The sequence below is a fragment of the Myripristis murdjan genome, chromosome 22 (assembly GCF_902150065.1).
Source record: "Myripristis murdjan chromosome 22, fMyrMur1.1, whole genome shotgun sequence".
NCBI classification, from domain to species: Eukaryota; Metazoa; Chordata; class Actinopteri; order Holocentriformes; family Holocentridae; genus Myripristis; species Myripristis murdjan.
The window spans coordinates 1,418,471-1,434,338 of record NC_044001.1 but is presented as its reverse complement, the minus strand read 5'-3'; the positions used below and the strand labels follow the sequence as shown (position 1 = coordinate 1,434,338).

Genomic DNA, 15,868 nt, shown 5'->3' with positions numbered 1-15,868 from the left:
AATGAAACAAAATGAAAAGTTTTGTTGTGGTAAAGAAAGGACAGATGCAGAATAATCAGAAGCAGAGCCGGCCCTCTGTACAGGTACACCATTTAATAGTTATTATAGACATTTTATATACATTTCAACAGTTGTATTTTGCTATGTGGTACAATCTTTAAAATCTGCTGTTTCATAGTTTGTAAATGAAAAAAAAAAAAAAAAAAAACCTTACAAAACTCATCAAAACTGGCAAACTGATCAGAACTTTTTTTTCCATTTTTTGGAAGACTAGAAAAAATACTTTTATTGTATTAATCATGCATTACACAAACAAACAAAAAGTCTTTAGTTACACCGTAAGTTGTAGCGTGGATGAAAATAAAATAGTTTTACAGGGTAAAAGGAAAGGGAAACGTATAAACGAACAAAAAGATTTTGTTTCGCGTCGTGATTAATCTGGAGCTGTTGGCGGTATAAATCCCTTAACTTAGAAAAATAAAATTAAAACCAAAACCAGTGGAATATAACAAAGCACACTGATTCAACTCCCCATGCTTCAGAGCACACTGGAATTTCAACCAATCAGCTGGCAGCTTCACGTGTCTAAGTCGCCCCCAGGAGGCTCCTGATTGGACAGTTCTCCCGGGCCTTGAACCTGCTCTAAGACCAAATCAGAACCATATAAATAACTTTATTCCTGCTTGTTGAACTGACACAGTGATGTGAGGAGGAGGAGGAGGAGGCTGTCCACCTCTTTCTGCACAGGACGCCTGTCTCCACACACGTGGGGTCAGAGGTCATGCTGCATTCACATCCTACCAAAAAAAAAAAAAAAAAAAAATCAATAAAAGTGACGACTCAGGAGAAGTTGAGCTTTTTTGAAAACGTCGTCTTTGTAGTTTTGTCGACTTTAGTGCTGAACTGATTTTTTCTCCTCTTACAACACATGAACTTCACAACGAAACTCTGGACTTGGTGTTTTAAATCACACCAAACTCTGTCATGTGACCACAAACCACAAATCCAGCCAGTTTAGGAGCTGCGATGACAAAACGACGTTCGTGTGTTTATTTAAGATGTTGGAGCTGGTCCAAGCTTCCAACACAGAGACCAGCGTCGCGCGGCGAGACCGGGAGTCAAGTTCATCCTGAATCTTAGAAGGAAAAATAAAAACGTTTTGTTGGTTTTGGGTGAAATGAATCTCTCTCTCTGCGTTAGGACGACCTCTGAGGTGCAGTTACAAGTTGGAAAGTCTTATCACTTTAGAGCTCTGGTTTCTGACATCAGAGACTAAAATGTAGGAAAACAACTTGTTTACTGTAATAAAGGAATCAACAGGAGAGTGTTGATTTAGGACTTGATCAAATCCTGCAGCAGAACCTGGAGGTGGTGTCTGCGTTTCCCGAGCTGGCAGCAATGTGGTGCAGGTCTGAAATTCAGAAGTCAGAAATTCCAGGTTCTGAGCTGAAACGAACACATGGTCAGTCCCTGCACTTGCTGCTTCCCATCGGAGACGTCAGGATTCAGGAAGCTGGAGAATGTGAATGCAGCAGGAAGTGAGTTTGACTCTGTCTGACTTCAGGACACGAGCGATGAGGTTTCAAGGCTGAGGTCTGATCTCCTGCCGGCCTGAACAGAGACAAACTGCTCCGAGTCGGACTTCTCCGCTCAGACGGGAAGGAAAAGATCACGCGGACAGTCGTGAAGTTAAAGGAGCAGTTCACCGCGACATGAAAACTCGGTTGTGTCAGTTGAAACTCCACTGGAGCCGGTTGGACCACCGAGCACTTCCACACCTTCAGCTCAAAAAACAAAAAAACAAGAAGCCAAGTGAATTTCTCCGAGCTCCTTGCGCAGCTTCATCTGAGTGTTTTGTGGTCAAACAGCTGCACGGTGTCCAAAAGCAGAGGATACTGAGGTAAATAAAGGACGTTCGCAGCCACAGCACAACTGTTTGGTTCCACAACACTTCCATGAAGCTGCAGGGCAGACGGGGGTTGGCAGGAATCTGCTGGGCGTGGCCCCGGTACCTTCGACAGGTGGCCGCAGAGCTGAGGTGGAGCTGAGGTGTGTGAGACGCACACCCATCTAAAAATTCTTTCATTTTTAATTTGCTGAATAATTTTAATACCTAAAAATTGTATTTTGATAACAATAACATTCTTACATTTTCAGTTAAATAAATCATTATAATAAAGTAGCAGTGTTTGATAATAATCTTTTTTTATGTGAGTGGTGAAGACATGAGCCCTGCTAACAGCCAGACACTGATAGAAATGATGGAGCCACCTGACTACAGCCCCTGGAGGCCCCCGGACCCACAGGGGTCCTTGAGGGGGGTCCAAAGGGGTCCCCAGAAAAATGAGAAATATTTTAATTTCACTGTTATTTCATTGACTAGAAGTCAGACCACTGAGAGAATCTGTAGTTTGTAGGATCTCTGTTAATCTCATGGCGACTGGAAACACAGCAGCCGTCAGCGTGAAACTCTGTAGTGAACAGGTGCTGTTTGTTCTCGTGGTTCTGGAGCTGATTTGTCAGGAGAACCCAGTCAGAAAGATTGTTTAGTCAGCAGAACCCGAACATGCCAGCCAGGAAATACCAACATGTTCCCCTCTGACCTTCATTCTCAAGCATAATTATAATAAAACTTTATTTGTGTAGCACCCATCATAAGAATTGCAGGTCAAAGTGCTTCACAATAAAAAGATAAGATGAACTTTATTGTCCCCTCGGGGAAATTCATTGTGGGCAAATAGTGCAAAGCATCGCCATACAGAAAAAAAAAAAACACAATACAAAAACAAGACCACATCACAGTACAGGCACATGACAACCAGCGTATCAATACTATGACATGGCATCCTAGGGCATGAGACAATATGCAGCACCAATAAATAATAAATAACCTAATTGCACAACCCGCACCTGTTAAAGAGCATCACAAGAATTAACAACCACAATGGGATTAAAAATAATTTAGATAAGAATGAGACACCGCCATCAATAATAACAATAAAATATAAGTATATAAGTAAATATAAGTATAAGTAAGAATAAATGACCAGCCATTATACACTGAATTACAGAGTGAGCAGCTCAAGATTTATTAAGAAGGGAGATGGACGTGGGGAGAAAGGAGAGCTTAAAGCGGTTGCTTTTGCAGCGGATGGCTCTGTAGCGTTTACCTGAAGGCAGCAGTTCATATTCGGAAAACAACAACTGAGACGGGTCCTACAGGATTCTATTTGCCTGTCTGATAACAGAACTTTCATAAACAGACTGCAAGGACTGAAGCTGATTATTCAACCCAATTATTTTCACTGCGGTTTACACTATATTTGCAAGTCTAGATTTAGATTGAACTGTTAGTGTGCCAAACCGTGCAGCCGTACCGTATCTAATGATGCTACCAAGAACGGCGTGATAGAAAATAAGCATGATCTCAGGTTGGACCCCAAACAGCCTGAGTCTGCGTAAAAAATGAAGTCTTTGGGCAGGTGTGGAACACAGGTAATCAACATGGGCACTCCAACTCAGGGTGACAGCATGATGGAATAAGACACAACACAGGGTGGAATAAAAAGATAGAGGCTAAAGTCCAGAGGTTGAAACCCGGGTTTTAACTATGAAATAAAACAAAAGATGCAAGTAAAACAATAAAACACAACACACTGTGCAATGAAATAGGAGCTAGTTAAAGGCTAGAGTGAAAAGGAAGGTTGTTAGTCTTCTTTTAATGATATCTAGTGAGCCGTCTTCCCTAATATCTAAAGGTAGTGTGTTCTTAGGGGTGTAAGTAACAAAGGCGGCATCCCCAATTTTCTTCTGACTGTTGTAGGGAACCTCCAAGGATCAAGGATGTCTTCCTGATCCTCCAGGGGCAGTTTGTCGTCCAGCCAGCAGCTCCACACAACCATCAGACACAAGCAGCAAATTCATACAACACAAAACACACACATGGACTTCAAAAGGCAATCACTTTTATTGTTTTTACATGCAAAGCTACCAAGCAGTCGCTGAAAATAGTCCAAATCAGGTTGAAGATGACTGTGCTAACTTACACAATCAGCTGCTTTTTGAGGATTTAGCAGATTATTTTTCACAAAGCCACATAATAATGAGTGCAACAGTGAAGAAAGCTGTGACACCTGAATCACCAATAATATACACAATTTGAAACCAACTGATATGCCCAAATTTTGAATAAAATCACAACAGATATGACAAAAATATTGACAGCACAGAACTAAAATGATGGTTTGATGTTGCTGTAAATATGAGAGTCAGTTAAGATCTGCTGGAGCTGAATTGATAAAACAACAACAACAACAACAACAACAGAATCAACTGAATTCTTCACATCATCAAATAAGACAGACTCCACTTTTTCCTGGAGTCCAACTCAGTGGTTTTCAACGTGGGGAGCAGGGGCCCCCAAGGGTCCTTGAGGGTCTTCCAGGGGGCCCTCAGCAAAATGAGGAACAGTTTAAATGCCTGTGAAAGAGGCTCCGTTCAGACGCCTTTCACAAGCATTTAAACACAAGAAATGTGATCCAGCATCACTGATCTCACCTTCATATACGTCATTTTCATCAGCAATGATATTACTTTATCGTAATTTTTAAAAATGATTTTTTACAATTTTCTGATAATTCTCCTTTACCCGTTTTTTAAAATTACAATTAGAAGTCTTTATTGTCTTTGTGTTCATACAGTGAAACAGCAGAACACTGATTCTGGATCAACATCACATCTCTTGAGTTTAAATGCTTAAATGTAAATAAATAAATAAATAAATAAATAAATCTCTTGAAGTAATGAAACATTTAGTTAACCAGGTGAAGACTCACTGATATTCAAAATCTCTTCTTCAGGTGTGGCCCTGGTCCCTACAGGGCAACATCAGTTCAACTGGAGGTCTTTGGTTTATTCAAAGTCCACTTGGGGGTCCAGAACATGAAAAAGTTTGAAAACCTCTGGGCTAAATACTGAGAGAATTCACTTGAACAAATTAGAGCTTTGAGCTGAAGCAAAATGATTGAATTCATTTGAATGTTGTGAGAACAGATTAATATCGATGCATTTCCCCTTTTGTTTGATATTGTTTATTTATTTTGTTTTCTCTCTGGTGTGTTTTGCCTTTAATCATATTATTTTAATCATACTGCTTTGATATTTCTTTTCATGTTTATTGTTTTGTGTTTTTATAACTTGTTTTTTACTGTTTTTGTTGTTATAGATGTCATCTATTTCTAGCGGTGCTGTTCTACAGTCACAGAGACCTTCACTGGTAAAATCTTCAGTGGGAGTGTTTCTCTGGTGTTAATGTATGGAAACAGCCTGTCAGTGAAAGTGTGTGTGAAGGTGTGTATGTGTGTGTTAGTATCAGGATCAGAGAAGGTCAGCTGTCCTCTGTTCCAGTCCAGATGAACTCTGATCCTCTGGAGCTTCTTCTGAACTTTGAGATCAGTGACTGGAACTGATGGGGAGCATGCAGAGTATTTACCATTAGAGAGCCATATTCTCCATAATCCAGATTGTATCCTTCCCTTCATCTGAGCAGACTCTTCTATCACACCCAGTTCCCAGTGTTTACTGTCTCCAACCTCAACATCCCAGCTGTGAGTCCCTGAGTTGAAGCCCTCAGATCCCAGGACAGTGGGGTAGAAGTTGTTAATCCTCTCTGGATTGTCAGGAAGTTCCTGTCTCTCTCCTCGTCTCACACTGGTCAGATCTTTAGACAGGACGAGCTCTGTGTCGGCAGTGTTGGGGTCCAGAACCACAGGAGTGTAGGAGACCACCTCCTTCATCTTGTCCCAGACGGTGAAGCTCAGGTTGCCCAGGTGTTTGGCCTCATCTATCAGAGCTCCTGAGAGCAGCTGTGGATCCTCCAGCAGGGGGCGCTGGACTCTCTCCACTGTAGCCTTGTAGTTGTGCAGGAATGAGATGTCTTCAGCTCTCAGCTCCTTCTCTATGGCTCTGATTGTGTCTGAAAGGGCTGCTATCTCTCTGCTCAGAGCCTTCCTCTTCTCCTTCATCGTCAGACTCTTCTGCTCCTCTTCCTCCCTCAGAACGATGATTCTGGACTCCTCTTCCTCTTGGAGAAACTGGTGAAGCTTCTTAAACTCCTCCTTAATCTGCCTCTCTGTGCGTCGGGCCTGGACCTTAATGTGCTCTGCTGTTGGATCACAGTTTCCTTTGACTTTATTAAAGAGCTCCAGTTTCTTCTGTAAGGGCTTCAGTGATTTCTGAAGTTCTTCTCTGTGATCCTGAGCAGCTTCGTCGATGGGTCTGAACTTGTGGTCGGTGTGTTTCTTTGAATCTCGACAGACGAGACACACTGGCTGCTGATGGTCCAGACAGAAGAGCCTGAGTTTCTCAGAGTGCAGACTGCAGAGGAGCTCTGACCCTGCTGAAGCTCTCTGATCTCTCTGCAGTAAGAAGGCCTCACACAGGTTCTTCAACACCAAGTTACGAGGTGGATCATCCTTTGAAGATCTTCTCTTACAAACTGGACAGTCTTTTGTTGGTTTCTCTGTCCACCAGCTCTGCAGACAGGCTTTACAGAAGCTGTGGCTACATGACAGGACCACAGGATCTTTAAAGATGTCATGGCAGACAGGACAGCAGAGATCCTCCTCTGATCTGGAAGCCATTTTGTCTCTGAGTGAAGAGAAAAACTCACCAGGCAGACGGTTCAAACAGGAAGTCAGTCAGTCGTGGTAACACTCCCTGCTCTTCTCCAAAACTTAATTTAACTTTGAGTCACTTTGAGTTGTTTTTTTTTTCTAAAAGTGCTCTTCAGTGTGGAGTCAGCAGCAGGTTGCAGTGTTTCTAGTATTTCCACGTTTCCTGAAAGTTAATATAATATAATATAATATAATATAATATAAGGTGTGATAAGATACAGTGGAGGAGATAATTATTTAATCCCTTGCTGATTTTGTAAGTTTGCCTACTGACAAAGAAATGAACACTCTATAATTTTAATGGTAGGTTTATTCTAACAGTGAGAGATAGAATATCAAAAAGAAAATTCAGAAATCACATTATATAAAAGATATAAATTGATTTGCATTTCACTGAGTGAAATAAGTATTTGATCCCCTAACAACCATTAAGAATTCTGGCTCCCACAGGCCGGTTAGATACTACTAATCTCAATTCATTACCTGCATAAAAGACACCTGTCTCAACTTGTCACCTGTATAAAAGACACCTGTTCACAGAGTCAGTCAATCAGACCCCAACCTCTCCACCATGGGCAAGACCAAAGAGCTGTCTAAGGATGTCACGGACAAGACTGTAGACCTGCACAAGACCGAAATGGGCTACAAGACCATCTGCAAGAACTAGAAGCTAGGTGAGAAGGACACGTCTGTTGGTGCAATTATTCAAAAATGGAAGGAACGCAAAATGACCATCAATTGACCTCGGTCTGGGGCTCCACGCAAGATCTCACCTCGTGGGGTATTAATAATCATGAGAAAGGTGAGAAATCAGCCTACAACTACACGGGAGGAGCTTGGTAATGATCTCAAGGCAGCTGGGACCACAGTCACCAAGAAAACCATTGGTAACACATTACACCGTAATGGATTAAAATCCTGCAGTGCACGCCAGATCCCCCCGCTCAAGAAGGCACATGTACAGGCCTGTCTGAAGTTTGCCATTGGACACCTGAATGATTCAGAGAATGCTTGGGAGAAGGTGCTGTGGTCAGATGAGACCAAAATTGAGCTCTTTGACATCAACTCAACTCACCGTGTTTGGAGGAAGAGAAATACTGATTATGACCCCAAGAACACCATCCCCACCGTCAAGCATGGAGGTGGGAACATGATGCTTTGGGGGTGTTTCTCTGCTAAGGGGACAGGATGACTTCACCGCATCGACGGGAGGATGGACGGCGCCATGTACCATAAAATCCTGAGTGGCAACCTCCTTCCCTCTGCCAGGACGCTGAAAATAGGTTGTGGGTGGGTCTTCCAGTACGACAGTGACCCAAAACATACGGCCAAGGCAACAAAGGAGTGGCTCAAGAAGAAGTACATTAAGGTCATGGAGTGGCCTAGCCAGTCTCCAGACCTTAATCCCATAGAAAATCTGTGGAGGGAGCTGAAGCTTCGAGTTGCCAAGCGACAGCCTCGAAACCTTAAGGATTTGGAGATGATCTGCAAAGAGGGGTTAGTCCAGTCATTTTATGAAAAAACCTAGGACAAATTGCAAGAGAAAAAAACTCAACTGATTCTGTATCCTCAGTTTGTCCTGAGTGAGGGAAAAAAGTCCTAAGAAATCCCATTGGTGAAAAGTTTTGAAAATCACCTATTTATGACCACATATTACCAAAAAACACAGTGAATTAAAATTTAAACAGTGAATTAAAAAGTTACTATATATATAGTAACCTTTTAATTCACTGTTGTCTCTTTGTCTCTTCTGGCATTTATTCCTTATATTTCTTATTAGTGCATATCAAATCAGATAATGTGTGATATGCGTGTGAAAACAGAATAATTCAAAGAACTTGTAATTGACTTTTTTTCTTGTCTTTGTGTGTGTAATCATCTTGTGAATTTTTATAGTGATATCTGAAAGTAAAATGTTGAACCCCTTTCCCCTGTGTGTTAAAAACAGTGTTTTTTTTTTTTTTTTTTTTTTTTTTTTTTTGGTAATATGTGGTCATAAATAGGTGATTTTCAAAACTTTCCACCAATGGGATTCCTTGGGACTTTTTTTTCCCTCACACAGGACAAACTGAGGATACAGAATCAGTGGAGTTTGCTTCTCTTGCACTTTGTCCTAGGTTGACCCCAATTTTGGCCTAAAATTACTGGACTAGGTGGACCAAAATTCCTCCTGATATGTGTGTAAACCTGGTAATAAACTACAAGAAATGTCTGACCTCTGTGCTTGCCAACAAGGGTTTTGCGACCAAGTACTACGTCATGTTTTGCTAGGGAATCAAATACTTATTTCACTCAGTGAAATGCAAATCAGTTTATGTCTTTTATAAAGTGATTTTTTGGATTTTCTTTTTGATATTCTATCTCTCACTGTTAGAATAAACCTACCATTAAAATTACAGAGTGTTCATTTCTTTGTCAGTGGGCAAACTTACAAAATCAGCGAGGGATCAAATAATTACTTCCTCCACTGTATAATTAATTGTTCCTAAGGGTAAATTTGACTTGAGCATTCGTGCCTCACTCAGCTGTAATCAACTTAAATAGAAAACGTAGCCAACAACACAGAACAGTGGGAAACACAAGACACACTAATAAATTACATTCAACAAAATGAAAAGGTAATAAAATATTGTACATGCCTTGTGAGATGCCTTGTGAAAGTTACTTTCACTTTTGAGTCACTTTGAGTCGTGGCTTTTCTTCTGCTGTTCAGTCCCAGTGTTCCCAGTATTCCCAGTGTCCCTCCTGTAGTTGCTCCCTCAGTGGAAGTCGTGGGTTAACTCTGAAGTTGAATCTTATTGTCTGTCTCTTTGTGTGTGTGTGTGTGTGTGTGTGTGTGTGTGTGTGTTGTTATTTGCAGACAGCCTGTCACGAGTCCCCGTCTGCACGCTGGCAGGAGTTTCCAGGTGTGACTGGATGTCGTCTTGACCTGTAAGTTGCCGTTGTATATTAATAAAAACCAACATTAAAAGTTTTTTTTTTTTTTTTTTTTTTTTTTTGAAAATGAAACAAAATGAAAAGTTTTGTTGTGGTAAAGACATGACAGATGCAGAATAATCAGAAGCAGAGCCGGCCCTCTGTACAGGTACACCATTTAATAATTATTATAGACATTTTATATGCATTTCAACAGTTGGATTTTGCTGTGTGGTACAGTCTTTAAAATCTGCTGTTTCATAGTTTGTAAATCAAAAAAATCATGCATTACACAAACAAACAAAAAGTCTTCAGTTACACCGTAAGTTGTAGTGTGGCTGAAAATAAAATAGTTTTACTGGGTAAAAGGAAAGGGAAACATTACTTACTATAAATGTGCTCAAAGTTCAGAGTGAACAGCTAAATCCAAATTAAAACTTTGTTTAGGTTCCAGAATCAGCAGGGGAACGTTCGTCTGGTCCGCCTGACAAATCTGGGATTGATCAGATTTAGCTGACGCACAAACACACACAAGTTTAACTCGTTTCTTTTAATGAAATTGTGGTTCTTTGATAAAATAAAACAGGATCCAATCTGATTTTTTTTTTTTTTTTTTTTACAGCTGATTGGCAAATTGGCTAAATAAGTTTATTTTTTAAGAAATGACATGAAATTGCCGCCCTCTAAAGAAAATCCCCAGAAAATGAAAAATATAAAGAACAGATGTGAGTTTTGTTCTGAGGGTGAAATGGAAGTTTCCATGTTGTTTATATTTTGGATCTGTGTTGATCTTTTCATGGTAAAACACAAAGGCCCCCCCAGGTGATGGGTGTTTTTGGCCTGGGGCCTGCAGGTGTGCAGGGCGGCCCTGAGCAGGAGGCCCCGCTCCGACTCGGGCCGGTCCTCATCAGATCCAGCGGTTCCGGTCCAGACCAGATGTTCTGTCTCTGTGGGAACCGCACTCGGCTGTTCAGTGACGACTCTGTACTTTCTCTATCTATTACCTGTTTTTCTTTTCAATAAAGAATAGTTATTTTTACAGCTTGTCCAGTGACTTCTGTTCATCTGCAGCAGCAACACCAGCAGGGACACAGCGCCCTCTAGTGACCAAAGGCAAGCCAACACAATACATCCAGTCCATACTATGACCTAATAGTAATAATAATTATGTTAATAATAATGATAATAATAATAATTGAACATTAATGAAATTCTTATAGTTTTAATTTGCTGAACAATTTTAATAATATCAAAAAATTTTATTTTCATGACAATAAAATTTTTACATTTTCAATTAAATACATCATTATAATAAAGTAGCAGAGTTTGATAATAATCATTTTTTATGTGACTGGTGAAGACATGAGCTAACAGCCAGACACTGATAGAAATGATGGAGCCACCTGACTGCAGCCTCTGGAGGCCCCGGACCCCCAGGGGTCCTTGAGGGGGGTCCAAGGGGGTCCCCAGAAAAATGAGAAATACTTTAATTTCTTACTTCATTGGCTAGGCTGGTGAACAGGTGCTGTTTGTTCTTGTGGTTCTGGAGCTGATTTGTCAGGAGAACCCAGTCAGAAAGCTTGTTGAGTCAGCAGAACCCGAACATGATGACATCACTGCTGACATCACAGCCAGGAAATACCAACATGTTCCTCTCCGACCTTCATTCTCAAGGATCAAGGATGTCTTCCTGATCCTCCAGGGGCAGTTTGTCGTCCAGCCAGCAGCTCCACACAACCATCAGACACAAGCAGCAAATTCATACAACACAAAACACACATGGACTTCAAAAGGCAATCAGTTTTATTGTTTTTACATGCAAAGCTACCAAACAGTCACTGAAAATAGTCCAAATCAGGCTGACGATGACAGTGCTAACTTACACAATCTGCTGCTCTCTGAGGATTTAGCAGATTAATCAAAGTTATACTCAATTTGAAACCAACTCATATTTATTTTACTCCTCCTTTTGAGTAAAATGAGAGCATTGAATTAAAATAATGGTTGTTTTTTTGTAAGGACAGTAGATCACTGAAGTCCAGGATGGTCTGCATGTTGAAGATGTTGAACGACAAACTATGAGGTTCTGATTTATTCACTCAAATGGATGTATAGCCTTTAGTACATCAACTGTTGAGCTGAGTCTGTAAACAAAGCCAGTTGAGATTTTGATTTGATTTATTTGATGCATCGAAAAGTAAAGATAAAATGTCATACCCTGCAACAAATACATGACACAACAAAGCTAAAGGATGACTTATTGACTTGTTTCCATTGTGTTCCTCTTTTGAAGGAAGACAAACACAAGCAGACAAGTCACCGGTGACCACGGTACCCTGTGTCATCACATACGCAGTGATATAATCAATACAGCCTTACTGACAGGCTACAATAAAATCAATACATTTTAAAACATCAATACATCCTTAAAATCAGTTACATCCTAATACAACAACAACAAAAAAGCCACTTCCATCTTTGTGTGTGGCCACTTCATCAGACACAGCCAACACACACACACACACACACCCATACACACATCCTCACACACACACACACACACACACACACACACACTTCCATACATCCACCCACATACATGTCCAAGTCATTCTGTCATTTTGCTGAATGATCCGTTCCCCACATGCACGTTGAAATCAGCTAGTTTGACAAGACGGACTTGATTTGGTTTCTACTGGAGGTCTATTCCACTCTACTGCTGCCGTGGACAGAAAGCTGTTTTGGCCAGAACACGTCTTAAATCTCCACGGCACAATGTCTGTGGCCCTGCCTGGAGTCCAACAGCCATGTGAGTCCCTAACCAGCAGCAAATAATTCTTCAGATCCCTCGGCCCGTTCCCTTCCAAGATCTGATGTGTTGGTGTCACTTTCAGCTGCTGGACCCTGTTTTCTACCATCAACCATTTGAATTCCTTTAAGTGGGAGGAGCCAGCGGGAGTCATGTGGCAAAGGCTCAACACCACCCTGACTAGATCAGTTTGAGCTGTGTGAAGTTCAGGTTTATTCCACTTGGGCGCGCTACTGCACCATGTAGTACAGGTGTAGTCAAAGAGAGGCTGAACTGAAAGTGGAACAACAACAAATGGGCCTTACTCAGCACAAATTTGATCTGCTGGAGCTGAAATGATCAAACGGGAGTTCCAATGGAGAGAAACTCTAAGAACCCAGAATAAAAACAACAGAGTCAGCTGAAAAACAACAAAAGGTTGAGGAAAATTAATTAAGGATTAAAAAAAAAAAAAAAAAAACATAAAACCCTTCAGCCGCTTATCCGGGGCTGGGTCGCAGGGGCAGCAGTCTAAGCAGAGACACCCAGACTTCCCTCTCCCCAGACACTTCCGCCAGCTCCTCGGGAGGGACACCAAGGCATTCCCAGGCCAGCCGAGAGACATAGTCCCTCCAGCGTGTCCTGGGTCTTCCCCAGGGCCTCGTCCCGGTGGGGTATGCCCGGAACACCTCCCCAGGGAGGCGTCCGGGGGGGCATCCGGAACAGATGCCCGAGCCACCTCAACTGGTTCCTCTCGATGCGGAGGAGCAGCGGCTCTACTCTGAGCTCCTCCCGAGTGACCGAGCTCCTCACCCTATCTCTAAGGGAGCGCCCGGCCACCCTGTGAAGGAAAAATCATTTCAGCCGGTTGTATCCGCGATCTTGTCCTTTCGGTCTTTACCCAAAGCTCATGACCATAGGTGAGGGTAGGAACGTAGATTGACTGGTAAATCGAGAGCTTCGCCTTTCGGCTCAGCTCCTTCTTCACCACGACGGACCGGTGCAGCCTCCGCAGTGATGCGGTCAGTGTACAAAAGAAATCAAAATTTGAAAAATAAACTTCATTTAAGAACTATATTCATAATGCTAAACAACATATTTAAGTATCAAATCAGTGATCATGATGATTGATTGATGTCACATTTCTTGTGTTTAAATGTTTAGAAATGGGGCAAAAAAAAAAAAAACATAATTGAACTTAACATTTAGTTAACCAGGTGAAGACTCACTGAGATTCAAAATCTCTTCTTCAGGTGTGGCCCTGGTCCCTACAGGGCAAGATCAGTTCAACTGGAGCTCTTTGGTTTATTCAAAGTCCACTTGGGGGTCCAGAACATGAAAAGGTTTGAAAACCTCTGGGCTAAATACTGAGAGAATTCACTTGAACAAATTAGAGCTTTGAGCTGAAGCAAAATGACTGAATTAATTTGAATGTTGTGAGAACAGATTAATATTGATGCATTTCCCCTTTTGTTTGATATTGTTTATTGATTTTTTTCTCTCTCTGGTGTGTTTTGCCTTTAATCATATTATTTTAATCATACTGCTTTGATATTTCTTTTTATGTTTATTGTTTTGTGCTTTTATAATTTTTTACTGTTGCTGTTGTTGTAATAGATGTCATCTATTTCTAACAGTGCTGTTCTACAGTCACAGAGACCTTCACTGGTAAAATCTTCAGTGTTTCTATGGTGTTAATGTATGGAAACAGCCTGTCAGTGAAAGTGTGTGTGAAGGTGTGTATGTGTGTGTTAGTATCAGGATCAGAGAATGTCAGCTGTCCTCTGTTCCAGTCCAGATGAACTCTGATCCTCTGGAGCTTCTTCTGAACTCGGAGAACAGTGTAGCGACCTGGTGGGGAGTGAGCTGAGTATTTACCTTTATAGAACCCTATTATCCATAATCCAGATCGTATGAGTCCCTTCCTCTGGACAGACTCTTCTATCACACCCAGGACCCACTGTTCACTCATTCAATAGAACATTAAAAAAGACCATTAAACAGCATGATGGAATAAAACACAACACAGGATGTGGAATAAAGAGGTAAAGGCTAAAGTCCAGAGGTTGAACCCGGTTCTAACTTTGAAATAAAACAAAAGATGCAAGTAAAACAATAAAACACAACACAGTGTGCAATGAAATAGGAGCTAGTTAAAGGCTAGAGTGAAAAGGAAGTTTTTTAGTCTTCTTTTAAAGATATCTAGTGAGCCGGCTTCCCTGATATCTAAAGGTAGTGTGTTCTTAGGGGCGTAACTAACAAAGGCGGCATCCCCAATTTTCTTCTGACTGTTGTAGGGAACCTCCAAGGCTCAAGGATGTCTTCCTGATCCTCCAGGGGCAGTTTGTCGTCCAGCCAGCAGCTCCACACAACCATCAGACACAAGCAGCAAATTCATACAACACAAAACACACACATGGACTTCAAAAGGCAATCAGATTTATTGTTGTTACATGCAAAGCTACCAAACAGTCGCTGAAAATAGTCCAAATCAGGTTGAAGATGACAGTGCTAATTTACACAATCAGCTGCTTTTTGAGGATTGAGCAGATTATTTTTCACAAAGCCACATAACAGAGAGTCCAACAGTGAAGAAAGCTGTGACACCTGAATCACCAATATTATACACAATTTGAAACCAACTGATATGTCCACTTTTTGAATAAAATCACAACAGATCTGACAAAAATATTGACAGCACAGAATTAAAATGATGGTTTGATGTTGCTGTAAATATGAGAGTCAGTTAAGATCTGCTGGAGCTGAAATGACAAAAACAACAGAATCAACTGAACTCTTCACATCATCAAATAAGACTCCACTTTTTCCTGGAGTCCAACTCAGTGGTTTTCAACATGGGGAGCAGGGGCCCCCAAGGGTCCTTGAGGGTCTTCCAGGGGGCCCTCAGCAAAATGAGGAATAGTTTAAATGCCTGTGAAAGAGGCTCCATTCAGACGCCTTTCACAAGCATTTAAACACAAGAAATGTGATCCAGCATCACTGATCTCACCTTCATATACATCATTTTCATCAACAATGATATTGCTTTATCGTAATTTTTTAAAAATGATGTTTTTTTTAACAATTCTCTGGTAATTTCTTGTTAATTTAAACAACTCCTTTGCCACATTTTTCGAAAGTCAAGAAAAATTGCTTAGAAAAATAGCAAAAAAAAAAAAAAAAAAACAAACAAACAAAAAAAAAATCAGTGCATTAGAAATTAATAAGGACAAAAGAAAGTAGAAAGAAATTCTATACTTAAACAGCAGAACACTGATGCTGGATCAACGTCATATCTCTTGAATTTAAATGCTTAAATATATAAAAAAAAAAAATTCTCTTGAAGTAATGATATCTTTATTTAACCAGGTGAAGACTCACTGAGATTCAAAATCTCTTCTTCAGGTGTGGCCCTGGTCCCTAAAGGGCAACATCAGTTCAACTGGAGGTCTTTGGTTTATTCAAAGTCCACTTGGGGGTCCAGAACATG

General features: G+C 41.0%; 1 protein-coding gene across 1 annotated transcript; it reads right to left on the bottom strand.

The window, feature by feature from the left end:
- Positions 1 to 5,233: 5,233 nt before the first annotated feature.
- Positions 5,234 to 6,647, bottom strand: LOC115353991 (nuclear factor 7, ovary-like). The gene has a single exon (XM_030044138.1). It carries the CDS (start codon positions 6,639 to 6,641, stop codon positions 5,238 to 5,240), a length of 1,404 nt encoding a protein of 467 aa, XP_029899998.1. The 5' UTR covers positions 6,642 to 6,647; the 3' UTR covers positions 5,234 to 5,237.
- Positions 6,648 to 15,868: the final 9,221 nt, after the last annotated feature.